Below are 19,909 nucleotides of genomic sequence, written 5' to 3' on the forward strand. Positions count from 1 at the left end.
CTTGCCACTCCTTTGAAAAACCGTGTCTTAATGTGGTCATTCCTGTATGCTGTGCTTTGAGCCTTTCCCAGCCCTCCTCTTTCTACTTCTTTTTCTAAAACCTTGAATTGGATCCTTAGAGTAGCTAAGATTTCTCTCATTTTTGTAGCTGTAAGTTTTCCTTGTAGGGAAATCTCAAGAAATTCTGGCAAAATGTGATTCTAGAAAATTTTTAATATCTTCCAGATTTCCTCAATGATCCTGTTTTTTCAAATGTGTATTGTTCAGTCTCCATCTCTTCCTGTAGTTTCTGAGATTTCTTTTGTAGTTGCTTTTCAGTTTTATTTCACTGTGGTCTGATACTTTTTTTTTTTTTTTTTTGCTTTGTTGTATTTATGGGCTCTTGCTTTGTGGCCTATAATGGGATCAATTTAAGAGTAGGTTCCATGCACCTCTGGGAAGAATGTGTGTTCCTTATTTGTTAGGTGGAATATTTTATAATTCTCTGTTAAAACCAGTTTATCTATGGTATAGTTTAGCTTTAATGTTTCTTTGCTGATTTTTAGGTTGGAATAGCTATCTAAAGAAAGGTGGGATTTAAAGTCTCCCACTGTCATTGCATCAGGACCTTAGCACACATTTGTGCTCTTCATCATGAAACTGAAAACTCTGATTCAGTGCCAAAATACTTAAGATTCTTACATCTTCTTGACAGACTATTACCTCTGTTGGTATCTATTTGTCCTTCCTATCTCTTCTGTTAGCTTCGCTTTGAAGTCTACATTATCAGGTGGGAAAGTCCTAACACCAGCTTGCTCACAGCTCATTTGCTTGGTCATTTGAGTCCCATCCTTTGACTCAGTGTTTGGACATTTTTGTCACTTAAGTGTGTTTCTTGGAAAAAGAAAGAAGAAAAGAAAACACATATGATTTTTTTAATCTAATCAGTCTGCATCTTTTAGTACGTGAATCCATTTGCAAATAAAGTCATCGAAAGAGAATTATTCCTGTGATACTGTTGGTTGTCCCTGTTGGTTGGATTATTGTTACCTATGTTATACTCTCCTGCTCAGACTCAGACTGCTGTGTTTGATGCAATTGAATTCTCATTCTTTGACTTCTGCTGCTACGTTGTCTTGTGTGAACCTGCCTTTTTCTTCTGTGTAAGTTTAAGACTTGCATAGTAGTGCTAGTGTGGTTGACATGATTTGCTTTAATTTGTGCTTTTTTTGAACTGCTTTCATTTTTCCATCCATCCCAAAAGATAATATTGCTGTCTATGGAGATCTTGGTTGGTAGTTACTTTCAGGGCTTGAACTAGATCATTCCCTGCTTTCCTGGCTTGTAGAGTTGCTCCTGATTCTCATGTTTCTGCCTCTTGTCTGTGAGTTGGCATTTTCCCTTTATAGGTGTTAGTATTGTTTCTTTGCTTTGCATTTTTAGAAATCTTGACTGATCTGTTACATAGAGATTCTTTTCTGGTTATTAGTATTAAGGAATTCTAAATGCCTCTTGATTTGAGGTCTGTCTCTCTGTATTTAAAAAATCTGTTACAATTCTATTGAATAAATTGTCTATGCATTTATAGTTTATCTCAGAGCCTTTTACCATCTTTATTCTTGGGTTTGGTCTCATTTTATATCTTGGAAGCTTTGGTCACAGTCACATATCAGAATTTATCATAGTCTTGACTTGTTCTTTGTTCCTGATCCTTTCATTTTGAGAATTCGTTTGGTTCTTGTTTAGAGTCTCAGTTTTCTTGCGGGTTTTTTTTCTCTGTTTTTACGTTTCTTCTCCAAATTACTGCCCATTTCCTGTACTTTGCTTACATTCTTGTCTGGGTCCTGAACTAATTTTCTCACCTTGTTCTTCTGCTTATTTGTGTTCTCTGCATGGTCACTGGCCCTTTTAAATGTGGGACTCCGATGTCCTTTGACATTTCAGTGTTCTCACTGTTTTTGGTTCTAGTTATTTGTGAGTTATGAGTTTATGAAAGAGTGGAAGTATTTTTCTGTATTTTAAGCTCAATTCTCTTAGCACTTAATTTATTTCCAGGCAGTTAAGGATTTTATAAAGAACTATAAATTTTTTGGCTCCCACAGTGCCTTATAGATAGCATTTTAAAAAACATTTTAATCTAATTCAAAATGAATAATACATTTTATAAGATATGGAGGACTAGCACACATTTTCCTCAAGTCTCATGAATTATTTATTTTTGGAAATTTCCATTTGATTCAGATTATGATTGACTAGTAAACCTTGGAAAACAAAATCATAATATGGATAAAATATCGATACTGCGACTGCTATAGGTCCCTTTTTCAAGTATTAATTTTTACCATTTTATTTTTTATTTTTGCTTCCGTGAAATATCCTCCTTAACTCATCAAGTATGTCCTTTGTTAGTATGTACTTACATTATTTTCTAATAATATATAAATTATAATGATATACTGTAGGGATGATAACATTCACTAAAGAAAAGGAAGTTTAGATAGTTATTAATCAAAATGGGACTGTAAACTCTATTCCATATTTCTCTAGTGGGCTGAAAAATTTCCTTTACTACTAAAAATACCATGACCATAGACACTTTATAGGCATAAAATCATGATAAATTTAAATTATTACACAATTTGCTTAAAGCTAAACTTACTGCTTCCTCCATTAAACAGTTAGAGATCTTTATACGTATATATTAATATATTTGATTTTCATATAGCACTGTCCATTTTGCCTTCTATACTTAGTATATTGAGACCTTCACAGATATAATGAAGGCCAGAGACAATGGAATGGCTTGTTGGCCGTGATTTATAGACGAAAACGTGTGCCAATTAGAAGGCGGTTAGAGGGAGGATTGAACTATGACAAGCAGCGGGGTGAACTTGATACTATATGTAATAATTGTACATTATTACATTTACAATGTAGTAAATGATGAGTAGGCTGTGCGGGTTTTCACGGCTGTACAACAGTATCGCTGGGCTGGCTAGTGAGCTTGTTTTGTGCGGAACTACCAAGCTGGCTTTCCACATACTTTATGTTGCTCCCCATCCTCCCCCTCCCTTGTGTTGTGTTTTGGAGTTTTGTAATTCTAATAGGTATGTAGTGGTGCCATCTTAATTTTCAATTGTCTAATGATATATGACAATTAATATTTTTATAAGTTTTTTTATAATCATATATACAACTTTTAGGGAAGGAATCTATTTAGAAATTTGTCCATTTTGGAGTTTTGCTGTTTAGTTCTTTATTATAAGTTTATCTTAATGCTTTAAAATTTTTTCCATACAGTTTATTTTGATCATATAGCCTTTCCTCCCCTCAACTTCTTCCTGAACCCTTCCATTTCCTACCTCCCCAACTTCATTTTTTATCTGTGTCTCAAAAAGCAAATCAAAACAAATTAAAAAATCAAAAAGCCAAAAAAAAAAAAAACCCAATACAAACCAAGCAAAAAGCACACAAAACCCATGAAGCCCTCTTTGTGTCGGTCTACCATTCCTGGTCATGGGTCTTGCCCTGGAGAGTGTTTGATATACGGCTTATCACTCCAAGCTTCCCTGTCTGAGCAGGTGCCAGCTGTGATTAGCATCGTGCTTAGGGATGGCATATTGTGCTCACCTCCTCTTCCCTGTGCTGGGATCGCATCTGGCTTGAATTTGTGCTGACCCTGTGTATTCTCTCACAGGCTCTGTGACTCATAATTGCATCAGCCCTGTCATTTCTAAAATGACTGTCTCCTTGGAGTCACCTACAACTTCTGCCTGTTACCATATCTCCATCTCCTGTCTGCATAGATCCCTGAACTGTGAGGGGAGGTGTTTGCTAAAGACGTCCTGTTTAGGGCTGAGTGCTCCAAAGTCCCACTCTCTGCCATTGTCCTGTAGTGAGTTTCTGTGTTAATTACCATTGACTACAAAAAGAAAGTTCTCTAGTGATGTCTCATGGTTGCATTAATATATGGGTATAGCAATATGTCGTTAGTAGTTGTTATATTGCTATGTTCCTTTAACAGAACAATACCATGATCTATCTAGTCTCAAGTTCTTGGTCACATTAGCAATGTCAGATGTAGGTTTCATCTCATGGAGTGGGCCTTACATCCAATTTTTAAAGTTTTTGGTTATTCCCATAATACTATTGTACTAGTATGTTTTGTAATCACGTCACTGTTGTTGGTCACATGGTTTGTAACGGGGTGTTATTGATGACTTTTCCCATCTGGTAGCATGCAGAATCTGTTCCAACACCAGAAATGCTAATCAGTGGAGGTGAAGCATCTAGTTAGGCACTAGCTCAGTTTGTCTGTGTGTGATGACATAAGTAATGTCGTCAGCAATATTACATTAGTGAATATTAAAAGATATGCAAATGACAAATATGAGGTGTTCATTGTCATTAATCATAAAGAAAGGAAAACAAACAGTATTATGAGGAACTCCTGAACACTGAAATGTTATGGCAATAACGAATGTTGGCAAGATGAGGAAGATCTGGGGTCCAGCTCAGTGGCTCAGTAGGAGAACGCATTTGCTGTGTAGGAAAAAGGAGTAGCCACGCCAACCTGATAACCTGCATTTATCTCCAGATTCCCCAGTGCAAAGGAGAAACTCGTGAGGGTTGTCCTCAGGCCTCCACACATCTGCCGTGTGTAACAAGCAAATGCCTGTACTCAAACACAAATATCATACAAATATCATATACAGACTAACAATAAATAGAAATTAAAAATATACATGGGGAAATTGGAGTCTCCACAATGGAAATATAAGGTGATATAGCCACCATAGAGAACAATTGAATAGTTTCAACCTACCAGTTCTGTTCCTGATAGGCAATACCTAGAAACATGCCAATGTCCATCAACTACTGAATTACCAGTTACGTACAGTTAGAGTGGTTAGAGTGACTATTAATAAGGAAAGCAAAGTACTGATGAGCTTAGCTATATGAGTAAATGTTGTGACATGATGCTAAATGGAAAAGCACAAATACTTCTTATGATTCTATTTATTTGTATAAGCCACATTACAAACTTGGAAAACAGGTCACTGGCTACCTGCACCTCGTTGTGAACATAGAAGTTTACTGCAAACTGTCACAGCACTATGGTGTCCTAGAACTGGATGGTGATGGTACCTGCACAGTTATTTGAATTTCCTAATGTTCACTTGTTGAATTGTACCTTTGAGATGTGTAAGTTTTATGATATGTGATACTTCATTAACATTGTCATAAAAATCACATATATATTATATATTTCTAAAATATCCTTTTTTTTTTAAACAGGTAATTATCTGCAAGAAATTTTCAGAGAAGCTGGAACAGTTTCCACTACTAACCTCTTGGTATCAGAGGATTCAGGAAGTGCCAAAAGTCAAAACAGCAGCTTCTAAGTGTGGGATCTACTTTCTGTATTTACCAGAATTGCTGAACTCTGCAAGTAAACCGCCTGTGAAGTCTAATGAAGTCGCAGCTGTAGATGAGCAGAATGATCCTTTATTTATAGGAGGACCAAGACCGACTATGACCAAGTTAATGGTAGTTAGCTTTCTTTGAGCATACCTTCCCAACTAATAATCATCTTCTGGCATCATTGATTATGCATTTTATTTATAGCTATCCAGATCTTTATTTACCAAATAATGTTTCTACTAGTCTTGTTTTCAAGTTGAAATACATAGTTTAAAGTAATATTTTAAAAAAAAATATTCATAGTATGAATCAAAAGGAACATCCTATCTATCATTTTAACCTAAATTTCCTGTGTTACAGAACTTTGATTTCAGTCTTTATTTTGGTTATTTATTTAGTTACTGTTTCTTGGTCTGGTTTATTCTGATACACATGACGGTCTCCATTCCATCCATCTTCATACAAGTGTCATGATTTCATTTTTTTAACTTAATTTTTTTTGAGATTTCATATATTAGTGCTGTATTTACATTATTCCTGCCTTCCCTGTCTCTTCTCCAGTTGTATGTGTGAGTGTGTGTGTGTGTGTGTGTGTGTGTGTGTTATTCCATCTTTTAAATTCATGGCCTTTTCTTTAATCTTGTTGTACATACATGCATACACACACATGCACACAAAAAAACAAAACCCCAATGAATCCATTTAATGTTGCTTGTATGTGTATGTGTTTAGGGATGTCCACTTGGGCTTGGATAACCTGTCAGGGGACTTGTTCCTGGGGAGATGGATTCTCTCTCAGCAGCCATAACAGCCTGTAGGCTTTCCTCTAGTGATAGAGCCTTGTGGTATTTCCCGTATCTGTGGTTGGCTTGTTAATTGATTGTCTCTATGCAGGTCCTGTTTAGGTAATCAGATTGTTCAGACTTCACGGGTACAGCCTCCTTGCCATATATAGAAAACACTATCTAGAAGAAAATATGCTAGACCCTACATCTTAACAGTCTTTCTGCTCCTCCTTCAGTGCTCCCTGAGCCTTAAGCATTACATTGTAGTTATATCAACCAGGATTGGAAACACCACCGACACTTATTCTTTGTATTTTGACCAGTTGTGGATTTCTGCAATAGTCATCTGCTGTAAAAAGAAGCTTTTTTGATTAGGGGTGAGGCTACCCTTATGTGTGGGTTTAAGTTAAGTAAGTATTTGAAATTCATATGAGCAGTAAGGTTCTCCTGTAGCATTCATGACCTGACCAGACACAGAAAATTTACTATATTTACAGTACTAGGCATGTGTTCTCTACCATTAAGCAGGCCTTAAGTCCAATTAGGTCGGTATTGGGTAACCACACGCTAAATACACCAGTATTGCACTTGTGGATATCTTTCATGTAGGTCATTCTTGTGGTTCGCACCTTTACAGCTGAGTAGAACTCTTGATTACTTTTCTCCCTCAGCAGTTTATGTAGTGCCTACAGATGCTGTTAAAGCTAGTTCTCAGGGAGGAGGCTTCCAGGTCAGTTCTAGCTCAGCTCCTCCAAATTCTGTGTCCGAAGTGTGTGATACAATCTGGTCTTGCCTTTAAGTTCTGGGAGGTAGCCAAGGGCAATGAGGGAGCCTGTATTGTGGAGAGATTGAAGGCCCATTCCCTGGGGCCCCACCAAACCTCCCCACTCCCTGGGGCCCCACCAAACCTCCCCACTCCCTGGGGCCCCACCAAACCTCCCCACTCCCTGGGGCCCCACCAAACCTCCCTACTCCCTAGGGCCCCACCAGACCTCCCCACTCCCTAGGGCCCCAAGTCTCTCGAGGGTTAGGTGCGTCTTCTCTGATTGAGTCCAGACCAGGCAGTCCTCTTCTGTATATGTGTTGGGGGCCTCATATCAGCTGGTGTGTGCTGCATGATTGGTGGCTTAGTGTCTGAGAGTTCTCAGGGGTTCAGATTAGTTAAGACTGCTGATCTTCCCATGGGTTGCCCTCCTCCTTAGCTTCTTCCAGCTTTTCCCTGGGGTCACCAGCTTCTGTCCATTGGTTGGGTGTAAATATCTGCATCTGACTCTTTCAGCTGCTTGTTGGGCCTTTTGGCGGGCAGTCATGATAGGCCCCTGTTTGTAAGCACACCATAGCATCAGAAATAGTGTCAGCCTTGGGGCCTCCCCTGGATCTCAAGTTAGGCCTGTCTTTTTATTACAATTAAAAGATAATATCAATGTATTGATTTTGAAATGACATTTTATATGACATTTTGTATTTTTTTATGTAACTAAATATTTTGGTGCAAGTATGGTTACGTTTAATTGCCTTTTTCAGTACAAAAAGTAGAAAACAGGGCTTTATTAATTCACTAACTTATAAAGTCTCCTTCCTTTTTTAGGAAAAAGGCATTGAAGCAATGTTTTCTCCACACCCTTGTCCTGCTTGGACCCTTGACTGGAGCAGCCTTCCTGCTGCCGTCAGCCCGAAGGAAGGTGAGCTTTGCTTTGCTTGTTAATGTAAGGTTTGTGTTCAGTCTGGATACTCCCTTCAGAGCCATGTTTTCATATTTGAAATGTCTCTTTGGATGTATTTGATATTTTAGTAACATAGCTAATATCCAATGAGTATTCATTTTAATTTTAGAATTTCAAATCAGGCAAATCGAATATGCTGCTTTCCATGTTTTTCTACACTGACGTCATTAAATTCTACCCCCCCCCCCCCATGGTGATATATTTTAAAACAAATGTTGTTTTATTTTTTTAGAATATATGAATGACATAAGTAACTACAATTCCACTTATCAAGTGTAATAGAAATTTAAAATTTCATTCATCATCTAGTAATTTATAATACTTTCCTCCAAAGTCTTATTTTTAAAGAAACATCTCTTTATTATTTGAACCACTATATCTTATGACCAGAAATTATTTTTGCTTTGTTTTAAATAAACCTTTTCATGGGCATATTTTGGTTTCCTTATTTTATGATTTTTATGTTGGATACTTTTTTCTAGTAGTTGGTATTCATGGGGTTCTAATTCTGCCATTCATTTCTTCTACTGAGTACACTCCTAATTACCTACTATTCTGTGGATTTTCTAATGTTACATTGTGAATTCCATTTGGTGATACCTTAATCTGTGGTTCTTGACAGTTTGGGGTTAAGGGTAATCTCACAGAAAGAGTTTCTCTTTCTTCATTAAAGCATCTCCAAATGTAGAACTTAAGACCATTGTCCTTAGCTTTTCAGCTTGCATGTCTGTCTCTCTGTTCTTTGTAGCTGAGATCTTCTTCTTTTGTTGCTGTTGGGACTTTTGTATGTGTCTTCCCAAGATCACAACTTATGTCAAGGGGTTTTTCCTTTATGTAGTTGTGGTTGTCCCAGCTCTGCAGAGACAGTCAAGAATGAGCTTCTCGTCTCCATCCTGCTCTTCCAGTGAGGACCTCTCATAGGTAGACACATCCTTGGGGCAGCCTTGGTGCCAATTCAAGGTTATTAGACCAATGTTCAGCCCTTTATCCTTTTATAAGACTTTATGGATTATCCTTTCTTTCAGAAACTCTGTTAAACATGTAAAGGGAGCTTGATTTTTAAATTTAAAGTGCTTTTAACGGAAAGTTTTTAGCATAGATCAAAGATTAATCATCTAGCTAGAAGAGACAGATATAGTTTTTTATAAAGGGTCAAATGAGAATACTTGAACAGGAAGGTTAAACTGAGGTGAAGGAGGGGGAAAGCAGATGTGCAGAAAATAAGAGAATGCTGAATGCTCTGCCCCATGGAACACAGGTGCACCTGATGCTCACAAGATCAGAAGAGGACATCAGACCCCTTGCACAGTTGTGAGCCACCATATGTGTGCTGGGATCTGAACCTGTGTCCTCTGTAAGAGGAGCAAACTCTTACATGTTTGTGTGTGTGTGTGTGTGTGTGTGTGTGTGTGTGTGTGTGTGTATGTATGTGTGTGTGTGTGTGTGCAGGCAAAACACATAAAATAAATAAATCTTAAAAATTGAAACAAAGGCCAGAGCCAGGAATGTGTTATTCCTTTGGGAGTTGTTGGCCAGTGATATCTCAGACACAAAACATGACAACCTATTGCCAATACTCTTGATTACCCTCCAGAACTTGACAGTAAGGCCCTGTTGCTGAGACACTGCGTCCTTGAGTCACAGAACATGGAGGCATGGCACTGTTGCTGACCTAGAAACCTCTTTCCTACTTGCATCCCTTTTATTGGAACACCTGGTTTTTGTAAAGAGTGAGAAACTAGATTGCACAGCAGATCGCCGTGGACTCCTCAGATACCAGTCATTGACTAGAGCCTACAAAGTTTTCACTCTTGGATAAACAGAATTGTCTGGTATCTTAGATTAGAAGTTTTCTGCTTCATGGCTGCTGTAAGACCCACTTTACTATTTTTACTAACAAAGGCTGTGTTCATCCTTAGCCTCAGTTCTTAGTCTCTCTAGTCTACCACTCTCTACTCTAACCCACTTTTTCTCTTCGTATCTTGCAATATCTATCATCTTTAGGTTTTACTTTTAAATCTATTTTAATTATCTCTATATCCTCAATTTTACTTTTCAACCAGTATAAATACCATAATTTTCATTATTTATTGCCTATTCAAATGTACTCATCCTTTTAGAATCAATTCAAATGCTACTTCATTTTTTAAGCCATGTTTTATGGAGTCACCTGCCTGGATTCAAAACCTAGGTAGGCTACCATTTCGTAGGGAGCCTGTGGCCAGGTGGTCAACTTCTCTGTCCTTTTGTTACCTCAGTCACATCTGTAAAGGGACGATAATGATATTGTCTTTTTCTTCATTCAGTGAGTTAATATGTAAAGCACTCAATACAATGCCCAAGTAAATTATAGGTATTAAATGTTAGCTAATATGATAGCTGGAATTAATCACTCCCCAGTGTTGTTAATTTTATTATTACATGTGTATATATGATGTTGTTATTTCAATGTGCATAATATGGTGTTTATGTGGACATATGGTGCATACATAGTGTATCATAGGGCAGATATCTTAAGTCGCTTCTCTTCTTCCACCTTTATGAGCAAGGCATTGACCTCAGGCTTTCATGCAAGTTCCTTTACTTGGTAAGTCATCCCGCTAGTCCTTCCATTGGTACTGTGTGTGTGTGTGTGTGTGTGTGTGTGTGTGTGTGTGTATGTGTGTGTGTGTGTGTGTGTGTGTGTACATGTAAACAGTGTCTTCCTCAATTGCTCTCCACATTTATATCATTTTATGCTTTAGGATTTCTCACTGAACCTGGAGCTCCTCCACTTGGCGAGGATGGCTGGCCAGGGATCTCCAGGGATCTCTGTTTTCGTTCAGAGATGGAGTTGCAGATGTGTGCGAACACACCTGGCTTTTACATAGGTGCTAGAAATCTGAATTCACCTCCCCATGTTTGCTTGACAAGTACTTTACCAGCTGAGCTATTTTCCCAACCCCCATCTCCAGCTGTCTTATACTTTAACTTTGGTTTTTGTATCATGCTTCTTGTCCAATATAACTACTCACATGCATGCTGTTCTTCTCAAACACAATCTAAGTGTTTGAGACTAGAAGTCCTTTGGATAGACTTGCAGCAATTTTATTAAACTGAATACATTAAACTATGGTTCTTTTTATGTTAACCCCAATTCTCCCTAAACATAGGAGAATAATTGAAATTATTAAGTTTAAAGAAAAGAGAGCTAAAGATTTGATGTGGTTTTTTTTTAACCCTGGAATAAATTTTGACTCATTCTGCTCTACACCTAAATATGCAACTACTCCCAGGAACATTCTGATACACAGCCACACTGCAGTTACTAAAATAGGACACTTAACTCAGTATATATTATTATCTAACCTATTGTCTTCTGGAAGTGGCAGATTTAATTTTATGTCTCTTTATTCTAATAATAATTTCTAGATTGTTTTCCATAACAATGTGGTTTCTGAGTAGCTGCAGGTTTTTCCCCCTGACTGTCTGGATTTGGATTTCTCTGCTGTTTTCTCAGATAATCAACTCCTAATGTTGTCATTACATTTGTCCATGTGCTCAGTCCTACAATATAAAAACAAGCTTTAGAGTCACTTTAACCACATATATATGAAACTTTTGCCTAACTTGACATCAGTATGGTTTATAGTTTATATGAGCTTAGGCTGTGTCATCAGAATTCTCATGAAGATAATTATAACCTTTACAAGATAAATTCTGTTTCACAATGTTTTAAGTTATTTTAATCATGTCCACTGCTAGCAAAAGACTTGGTGAAAATTTCAGTTGTCAGCCAACATACTCATACTACAGCAGACTGTTCAAGCAATTGCATACTCTATTATGATAGAGTAATACTATGTGACTTCATACTCTTTATGATAAACTAGAATAAGCATTGTTTGAGCCTGAGAACTAAAGCCCAGCATCATTAACTATTCTTTCCTTATGAATTCTTATCTTCTGACTTCAAACATGCAAATGAATATAGTCTTTTTCTTAAAACCTAGAACAAAGGTTTCCTGTACCACCTGTTCACCAAACTCCTTGCCTTTGTAGCTTTCCCAAGTCTCCAGTAGTTCTCAGATGGATCAGTCCTTTCTTTTTTTTTTTTTTAATTGGATGTTTTATTTACATTTCCTATGTTGTCCTCTTACCCCATCCCACACCCACCCCGGAACCCCCAATCCCCTCACCCCTCCTCCTTCTTCTCTGTGGATGTAACCTCTATCTACTCCCCCCCACTCCCACCTCCCCACCCTCAAAATTCCCACCCCCTGGGGCATCCAGCCTTCATGAGGTCAAGGTTCTCTTCTTCCACCTATGCCCAGCAGGGCCCTCCACTCTTACATATTCAGCTGAAGCCCTGGATCCCCCCCCCCAAGTGCTCCCAGGCTGGTGGTTTAGACCCTGGGAGCTGTGGTTGGTTGGTATTATTGTTCTCCTCATGGTGCCGCAAATCCTTTCAGCTCCTTCAGTCTTCACTCTAACTCCTCTATTGAGAAACCCATGATCAGTTCAATGGCTAGTTGTGAGCATCTGCCTCTGAATATGTCTGACTCTTGAAGGCCTCTGAGGAGACATCCATATCAGGCTCTTATCAGCATGCACTTCCTGACTTCCACATCAGCATCTACCTTCGGTGACTGCACATGGGATGGATACTCAGGTGGAAAGGTCTTCAGACGGCCCCTCCTTCAGTTTTTGTCCCTCGCTTTGTCTCCATATTTGCTCCCTTGAGTATTTTGTTGCTCCTTCTAAGAAGGACTGAATCACCCCCATTTGGTCTTCCTTCTTTATGGGCTTCATGTGGCCTGTGAGTTCCATCTTGGGCATTTCAAGGTTCTGGGCTAATATCCAATAATCAGTGAGTGAATACCATGTTTGTTCTTTTGTGATTGGCTTACCTCACTCAGGATGATAATTTCTAGTTCCATCCATTTACCTAGGAACCTCTCGAATTCATTGTTTTTAATAGCTGAGTAATACTCCATTGTGTAAATATACCACATTTTTTGAATCCATTCCTCAGTTGAAGGACATCTGGGTTCTTTCCAGCTCCTGGCTATTATAAATAAAGCTGCTATGAACATAGTTGAGCATATGTCCTTATTATATGTTCGAGCATCTTCTGGGTATATGCCTAGGAGTGGTATAGCTGGATCCTTGGGTAATGCTATGTCCAATTTTCTGAGGAACCGCCAGACTGATTTCCAAAGTGGTTGCACCATCTTGCAGTCCCACCAACAATGGAGGAGTGTTCCTCTTTCTCCACACCCTCGCTAGCATCTACTATCACCTGAGTTTTTAATCTTAGCCATTCTGACTGGTGTGAGATGGAATCTCAGGGTTGTTTTGATTTGCATTTCCCTGAAGACTAAGGATGCTGAACATTTCTTTAGGTGCTTCTCAGCCATTCGAGTTTCTTCCGTTGAAAATTCTTTGTTAAGCTCTATACCTCATTTTTTAATAGGGTAATTTGGTTGTCTGGAGTCTAATTTCTTGAGTTCTTTGTATATATTGGATATTAGCCCTCTATCAGATGAAGGATTGGTAAAGATCTTTTCCCAATTTGTTGGTTGTCGTTTTGTCCTATTGACAGTGTCCTTTGCCTTACAGAAACTTTGCAATTTTATGAAGTCCCATTTGTCAATTCTCGATCTTAGAGCATATGCCATTGGAGTTCTGTTCAGGAACTTTTCCCCTGTGCCCAAGTATTCGAGGCTTTTCCCCACCTTCTCTTCTATTAGTTTCAGTGTATCTGGCTTTATGTGGAGGTCCTTTATCCACTAAGACTTGAGCTTTGTACAAGGGGATAAGAATGGATCAATTTTCATTCTTCTACATGTTGTCCTCCAGTTGAATAGCTACTAACTCCAAGAAGTTCTATCACTCGTTGGATAGAAGAGACCCAAAAGTATCTATTACAAAGGTGACAACCCGTTTCATCCCATCCCTTCCCTCCTGCTTCTGATCTTCTGTCTCCTGTTCTCCTGCTGAATATGCTAGGCAAGTATTCTTGCCTCAAGCCACATCCAGCTCTTCCTTGTGACTACTTTCTATCTCTTCCTAGCAAGATATTTAGAATCCATGTTTATATATGTTAATGATAGGAGACTAAAGTTTTTCCTTTGAAAGCTTATGATGATGATGCCCACTTAAGTAAATACTCAGTGTTTCTGCACTTGTTTCCTGTAGAGTAGTTGGAGTATAGAGAAGGAATTGACACATGATATAAACTAGCTAAAATAGACCTCAATATGAGGTCATTGCTCTTATCCAAGCTGCTGTGTTCTGCCTCTACAGACCAACTAGACCGGTCACCACCTCCTGTGCACCAGCGAGCACTAGGCCACAGAGCAGTACTCCCAGCCCCATGCTGTTTCTTTGATATAGCACAAGGAGTTTGGTTAATCCCGGGGAAACTGTGGGCAGTGCCTTAGGGAGGAGATAGAACTGAAGTGAGGATGGAGGCCTAGAAGGAATCTTTCCCTGTGTAGATGAGGCTCTACTATACGGAAATACATCCATATACTATCCCAGATACTTGGACATATTCCAAATACTTTGACTATTCTTGTCAGAAAGTGGGGAGTTCCAAAAGTTTATGTTAATAAAAGTTTCCAACCACACAGGTGAGTAGTGCCCTTCCTCAGGGAGTGCCACCCATAAGATCTTGTTCTAGGGTCGTTAGGTAGAGTGCACTGGTGCTTTTTAGTGGTAACCCTTGCTTCTCACTCTAGGACATCCACCTGCAGTATTTGGAAGGTTGTTAAAACAGATTGCTACTTCAGTGTTCCCCGTACAGGTCATGGAAGAGTGCTTCCACTGGCTTTCTGAGACTGTATAGCTGCTGCTACTTCTGTTGCTTCTCATGGTGTGTAGTGATAGCCTGGCAGAAGTTGTCACAACACAAGGCTGCTTCAGTTTTCGCCACCAAATAACATGGACAGCATCAAAACTTTGTAAAAATTCTCTTGCAATTTAATTCTTTTTCCATTATGATCATGGGGTAAGTCTGATGTCACACTTATGCACACCTCTTAGCATGTGCCAACTATGGAAATTTACTGGAGGGCAGTTCCACTAGAAAATATAAACTGGGACAGAAGTCTCCTAATAGCATAATGAAAACAATTGTTTCTTTCAGCGACTTTTTTTCTGAGATACTAGTGTATTTTTTCTACTTTGCCACACTAGATATGACTAGATATGAGCCAAATTTGCATATGTATTGTTTCTTTTAAGAAGATTGTCAGTATCAGAAGGTTAAAAAAATTATCCTTGACATTTTTGTTTATAATTTAATACCTTTAAATTATAATGCTATTATATCTCAAACTTTCTGGTATTTATAAAACTAAAAACACACCAAGAAAATGAGATCAAAGTTGTTTTCTTTTTTGTTTTTACTGAGAAAAATTTCCCTAACATAAATGGATTTTTTTTAAATTATACTTAACTGAAAAAAAAAAAACCTGGGCCGATTTAATTCACAACTCTCCAAATGTGCTACTGTTTTCTCTGTTGTTCAGAGTAAAGTTCTCAACAAACACTTAACTTTATTTGTCTTATGTGAAGGTAAGTGCCTCAAAAATAGTAATAAGCACAAAACTATCATGAAACCATTTTGAAAATCAGATTGCAATGAGGAGGATTTTTATTTGTCTAGCTGTATTCTTGACTTATTCAGAGAACACTGATAAACATTGCTAATAGGCTTATAATAATATGTTGTAGTCACCCTGGAAAATGTACTGGCAATTTCTATTTTTTTAAATTAATGAATCAATTTTATTTTTGAAATTTTGTATAATGTATTTTGATCATATTCTTTTCATTCTACAACTCATCCAGATCCTCCCCAGCTCCCTATACATAGAACTCCATGGTTTTTCTCTCTCAAAAAGAGAAAAGGAAAGAAAAAAAAACAAATCAAACAAAATCAATAAGAAAAAATGCCAAGCCTAACTGTAGCAAAATACAGAGCACACAAGAGAAAGTCCCTTTGGCCACTACTCCTGGTCAGAAGACCTACCGTGGCATCTGATTGATTAATCCAGTGTCACTCCTTTGGAGAACACTGACTTGTCTTCTCTCAGCCTGTATCAGTTGTACATGGCTTCTCAGTAAGGAACGGAACGTTGTGCTCACTTTAACCTCTCTGTGCTGGCATTGTGTCTTGCTTGAATTTGTGCAGGTCTTATGTAGTCTATCAGAGTCTCTGATAGTTCCTGTGTTTGTCAGCCCTGTTGTGTCTGATAAACATGGCAGTGAAGAAGTGTTCTGTTTCTTTGGAGTCATCCACTACTTCTGCTGTTGCCGTCCTTCTGCCTCCTGTACTGTAGACATCCCTGAGCTTCGAGTGAAGGGGCTTGATAAAGACACTCTGTTTAGTACTGAGTGCTCCAAACTCTCATACTCTCTGAACGTTTCCACTTGTGGGCTTCTCCCTCGGACCCAGGGTTGTCAGGTTACTATTGGCCATATTAACAGTGCCAGGTATAGGTTATCCGTGGAGTGGGCCCTAAATCAAAGCAAAAGGCGGTTGGTTATGTTGATAATAGATGTTGCCACTGTTGACCAGTGTATCTCTCAGACAGTCACTGTTGTAACTCAGGGTTTGTAGCTAAGTGAAATTATTTTCTCTCTCTCAGTAGCATTAGCCATATCTTCCAGCACTGTACTTCTAGGAATCCTAGTCAATATGGTGATGCTTCTGGGTTGTGCACCAGCTCAATTTCTCTGTTTGATGACATAACTAAGTGTTGTGTTGAGCAGTGGGGCCTTTCTGTCTTATTGTGGAGGGTAACCAATAGCTCAGCAGTAGCCTGTGATGCTGGGGGAAGGGCTATAGAACCCCTTTAGTCAATGACCCAACAAGCTGTAATCTGGAACAGGGTCTTTACTCAGTGCCATAAGTTGATGAGTTGGAGCTCTGGTCTCTCTCATTATATGATGACTCCATTTAAATTTCTTTCATATATGTATATATTTTAGGAAGCTTCTATAGTAGTAGGTTTTCAATATGTCTTTTCAAAAGGCTTTTAGTGTAGATTAGCAAGTATGTTATGTAGTAGGATGTAAAGTCCTTTAGGATGTAAAGTCCAAGAGTGTTAACTAGATCTGGTGGTAGATTGATTCCCATAGTGGATTTACAAGTTTACACTCCAACTGGCAGTGAATAAGTGTTCCCTTTCCCCTTCATCCTTGCCAGCATCTTCTGTCATATATTTTGTTAATGTTGGCCATTCTGACTAGGGTAAGATGAAATCTTGAAGTGGTTTTAATTTGAATTTCCATGACAGCTTAGGGTATTAAACATTTTAAAAGTGTTTCTGGCCATTGGTGTTTCATGTTTTGAGAACCCTCCATTTAATTATCTGCTGTCTTTGTAATTGTGTTACTTATGGTCTTGGTGTTCAACTTTATTTAAGTTCTTTGTACATTTTAGAGTTTTCCTGTTCCACTGAATTCAAGTGTATTCCCATTTTCTCTTTATTAGATCCATGGTATCTGGTGTATGTTAAAGTGCTTAATCCACTTGGAGTTGAGTTTTGTACAAGGCATTCAATACAGATCTGTTTTCATGGTGTCTCTTAAGTTTGAGTATGTTGTACTTTCATTTTCATTCAGTTCTAAAAATAATTTCTGTTTTGGCTCCGTTTTCATTCAGTAGGGAGTTATTCAATGTTTCCAGCACCCTACATAACTTAAAATCTTAAAACCACATAGTATATGGCTCATTTTATTTAACTTTATATTATTTTGTTTTATTTTTTGAGACAAGATCTCACTGTGTAGCCTTGGCTAGCTCAGAACTTGCCTTGGGTAGCTCAGAACTTCTGTGAGCTGAGGCTGGCTTAGAATTCACAGAGATTCATCTGCCTCTTGAGTGCTCCAATTACAGGTGTGGGCCACCATACCTTGCTATGGTTCAGCTTTTCTATCTTTTATATTTGTTTTTGTATTTCTGTTTCTAAATTATGAGACTAGATGTCCTTCTTTTCCTTTTTAAATATGTGTTAAATGTGAAATGTAATCAAAGAGTGAAAAAATAAGTATGTATGTTTTTTCTCTGCTGTAGATGGATGTATTGTGACTATTTCCAATGTTGTTACACATTCTATCTTTCAGGGCTAGCCTTCAAGAACCCTTTCTATAGATCTTCACAAGTGGAGACTATTGTGGCTTATTTCCCAGAAAAGTTTTTAACAGCCAGTGTTCAGATTTGATGACACTGGATGTTTAAAAAGTAGTATTTGATTTGAGGAAATATCTACGTGATTATACAAGTTTACCTGAAGTTTATTTTTATTAAGACAAGTGTACAATTACTACAATTAAGACAGTGTACTACTGAACAGTGAAGGTGATTTGAATCGTTTGTTACTGCACTAGGCAGTATGTTATGAATTCTTTGATAAAGAACTTCAGATTACACAGTCAAAGATGAATACTATTAGTAATATTTTACAGAGATTGTATTTCATCAAAAATTAAAGTAGGCTTTACATGAGTGAGGAAATTCTTGTTTCTGAAACCCAGCACTGTCCAAGGTTGACCCTTCCCCAGTTAGTGCTCAGCTGGAGGCTGTGGAGGAAACTGCCATCTAGAGACCTTCCCGGGACGTCTGACCATCTTCTGGTCTTACTGTGTGACAGTAGCATGTGCCTTTCTTAGGGACAAAGATATGTGTGCACTTCAAGAAAATAGCTTGTACTAGCAGTTTTGTTTGATTTTTTACTTTTTTACTAGTTTTCTATCATCACAGATAATTGGGCCATAGTTAATGGGCTTTGATGTTTTATAATGGAGCAGCTTTTGCTGGAAATTCATAAATATTGAAATAGGTAAAATTTCGGTTTTAGTGGTGTTTAAGTTACTGTGTTGGCATAATGAGAAATGGGGAACCTTTCTGTTCTAAACCAAAGATTCTTGTAATAAAGCGTTCGTTGGCAGCCGCCAGCATCACTCCATTGGCGATAAATGAACTGGCTGCAGAAAATATTGGCAAATGTATATGTCAACTCTACATACTTTCCAGAAAGCTCGGAAAGACTTCTGTTCCTAATTAACAAAGCTAATTCTAATCTAAGTATTATCTCACATAATTTAACTCTTAAATTTCTTATTTATAACATTTCATGGTAAATAACATAGTTTTTAAACTTAAAACCTCTTAATATGGTTGAATGTTCAAGGATTATTTTGTATACCTCAGAGTCATAATTATATTTGGAGATGAGCCCATTAATAACGAGTGTTGTTACTTTCCTGCTTGTAAAAAGTAATGAGCACTGGGTCTTTCAGTTAAATTGGCTCTGTGCTGTTCCCGACCGCTAGTGTAAAGTCAGCTCCTGCACAATGGACAGTTCTCTTCTGAGCTTTAAACCACATCCTCTCAGTGCCCAAGCTCATTCATTATTTTTATTTAATTAGGCCAGCTCCCGTTGCAGAGAAACCCAAAGGAAGGAGATTTGGCTAAGAACTGTGCAGACATAATATCTCCAAGCACTGAAGCAATGTAGTTGTCTAAGAAAATATCCCAAGCATAGGGTAGAAATGTACGTACAATTAGAAAGCTGTATTGAATGGCATATGTACACAGTAGTGAGCCCTATACAGCATATAGATACGACCTTTATAAACGTATTTGTCGAGAAATTGTTTTTACGTAGAAACCAATACTCATATTTGTAATTTGACCACATTCTTTATACATAAATGGAAACTTTTGTATGTTTTCTAGGTACAAGTAGATGTGTTACATATGATCGTATTGACTGCATTTCAGAATTAATTCCTAGGATACTTCTTTATCTTAAAGAGAAGTTACTTTCTTTTAAGACATTTCTCTGGCATGTTGTTAAGATAAAAATGGAAGTATCTTTGTGGCAGTGTGCACATTTAACAAACTAAATATTAAAAGTATTTATTGATTAGAGGGTTCATGGGGCTACATTCATCTCTCTCTCTCTCTCTCTCTCTCTCTCTCTCTCTCTCTCTCTCTCT

At 38.0% G+C, this 19,909-nt stretch overlaps 1 protein-coding gene across 3 annotated transcripts in view; it reads left to right on the forward strand.

The window, feature by feature from the left end:
• Gstcd (glutathione S-transferase C-terminal domain containing) overlaps positions 1-19,909 on the forward strand; it is a 90,143-nt gene that overhangs the window by 12,309 nt on the left and 57,925 nt on the right. For all 3 annotated transcript variants that reach the window (XM_028760378.1, XM_028760379.1, XM_028760377.1), the window contains exons 4-5: positions 5,278-5,529; positions 7,777-7,870. In XM_028760378.1, the coding sequence (XP_028616211.1) occupies positions 5,278-5,529; positions 7,777-7,870 (346 nt within the window). The remainder of the gene's footprint in view (positions 1-5,277; positions 5,530-7,776; positions 7,871-19,909) is intronic.

Source organism: Grammomys surdaster, unplaced genomic scaffold, assembly GCF_004785775.1.
Source record: "Grammomys surdaster isolate TR1022 unplaced genomic scaffold, NIH_TR_1.0 126531, whole genome shotgun sequence".
Taxonomy (NCBI): Eukaryota; Metazoa; Chordata; class Mammalia; order Rodentia; family Muridae; genus Grammomys; species Grammomys surdaster.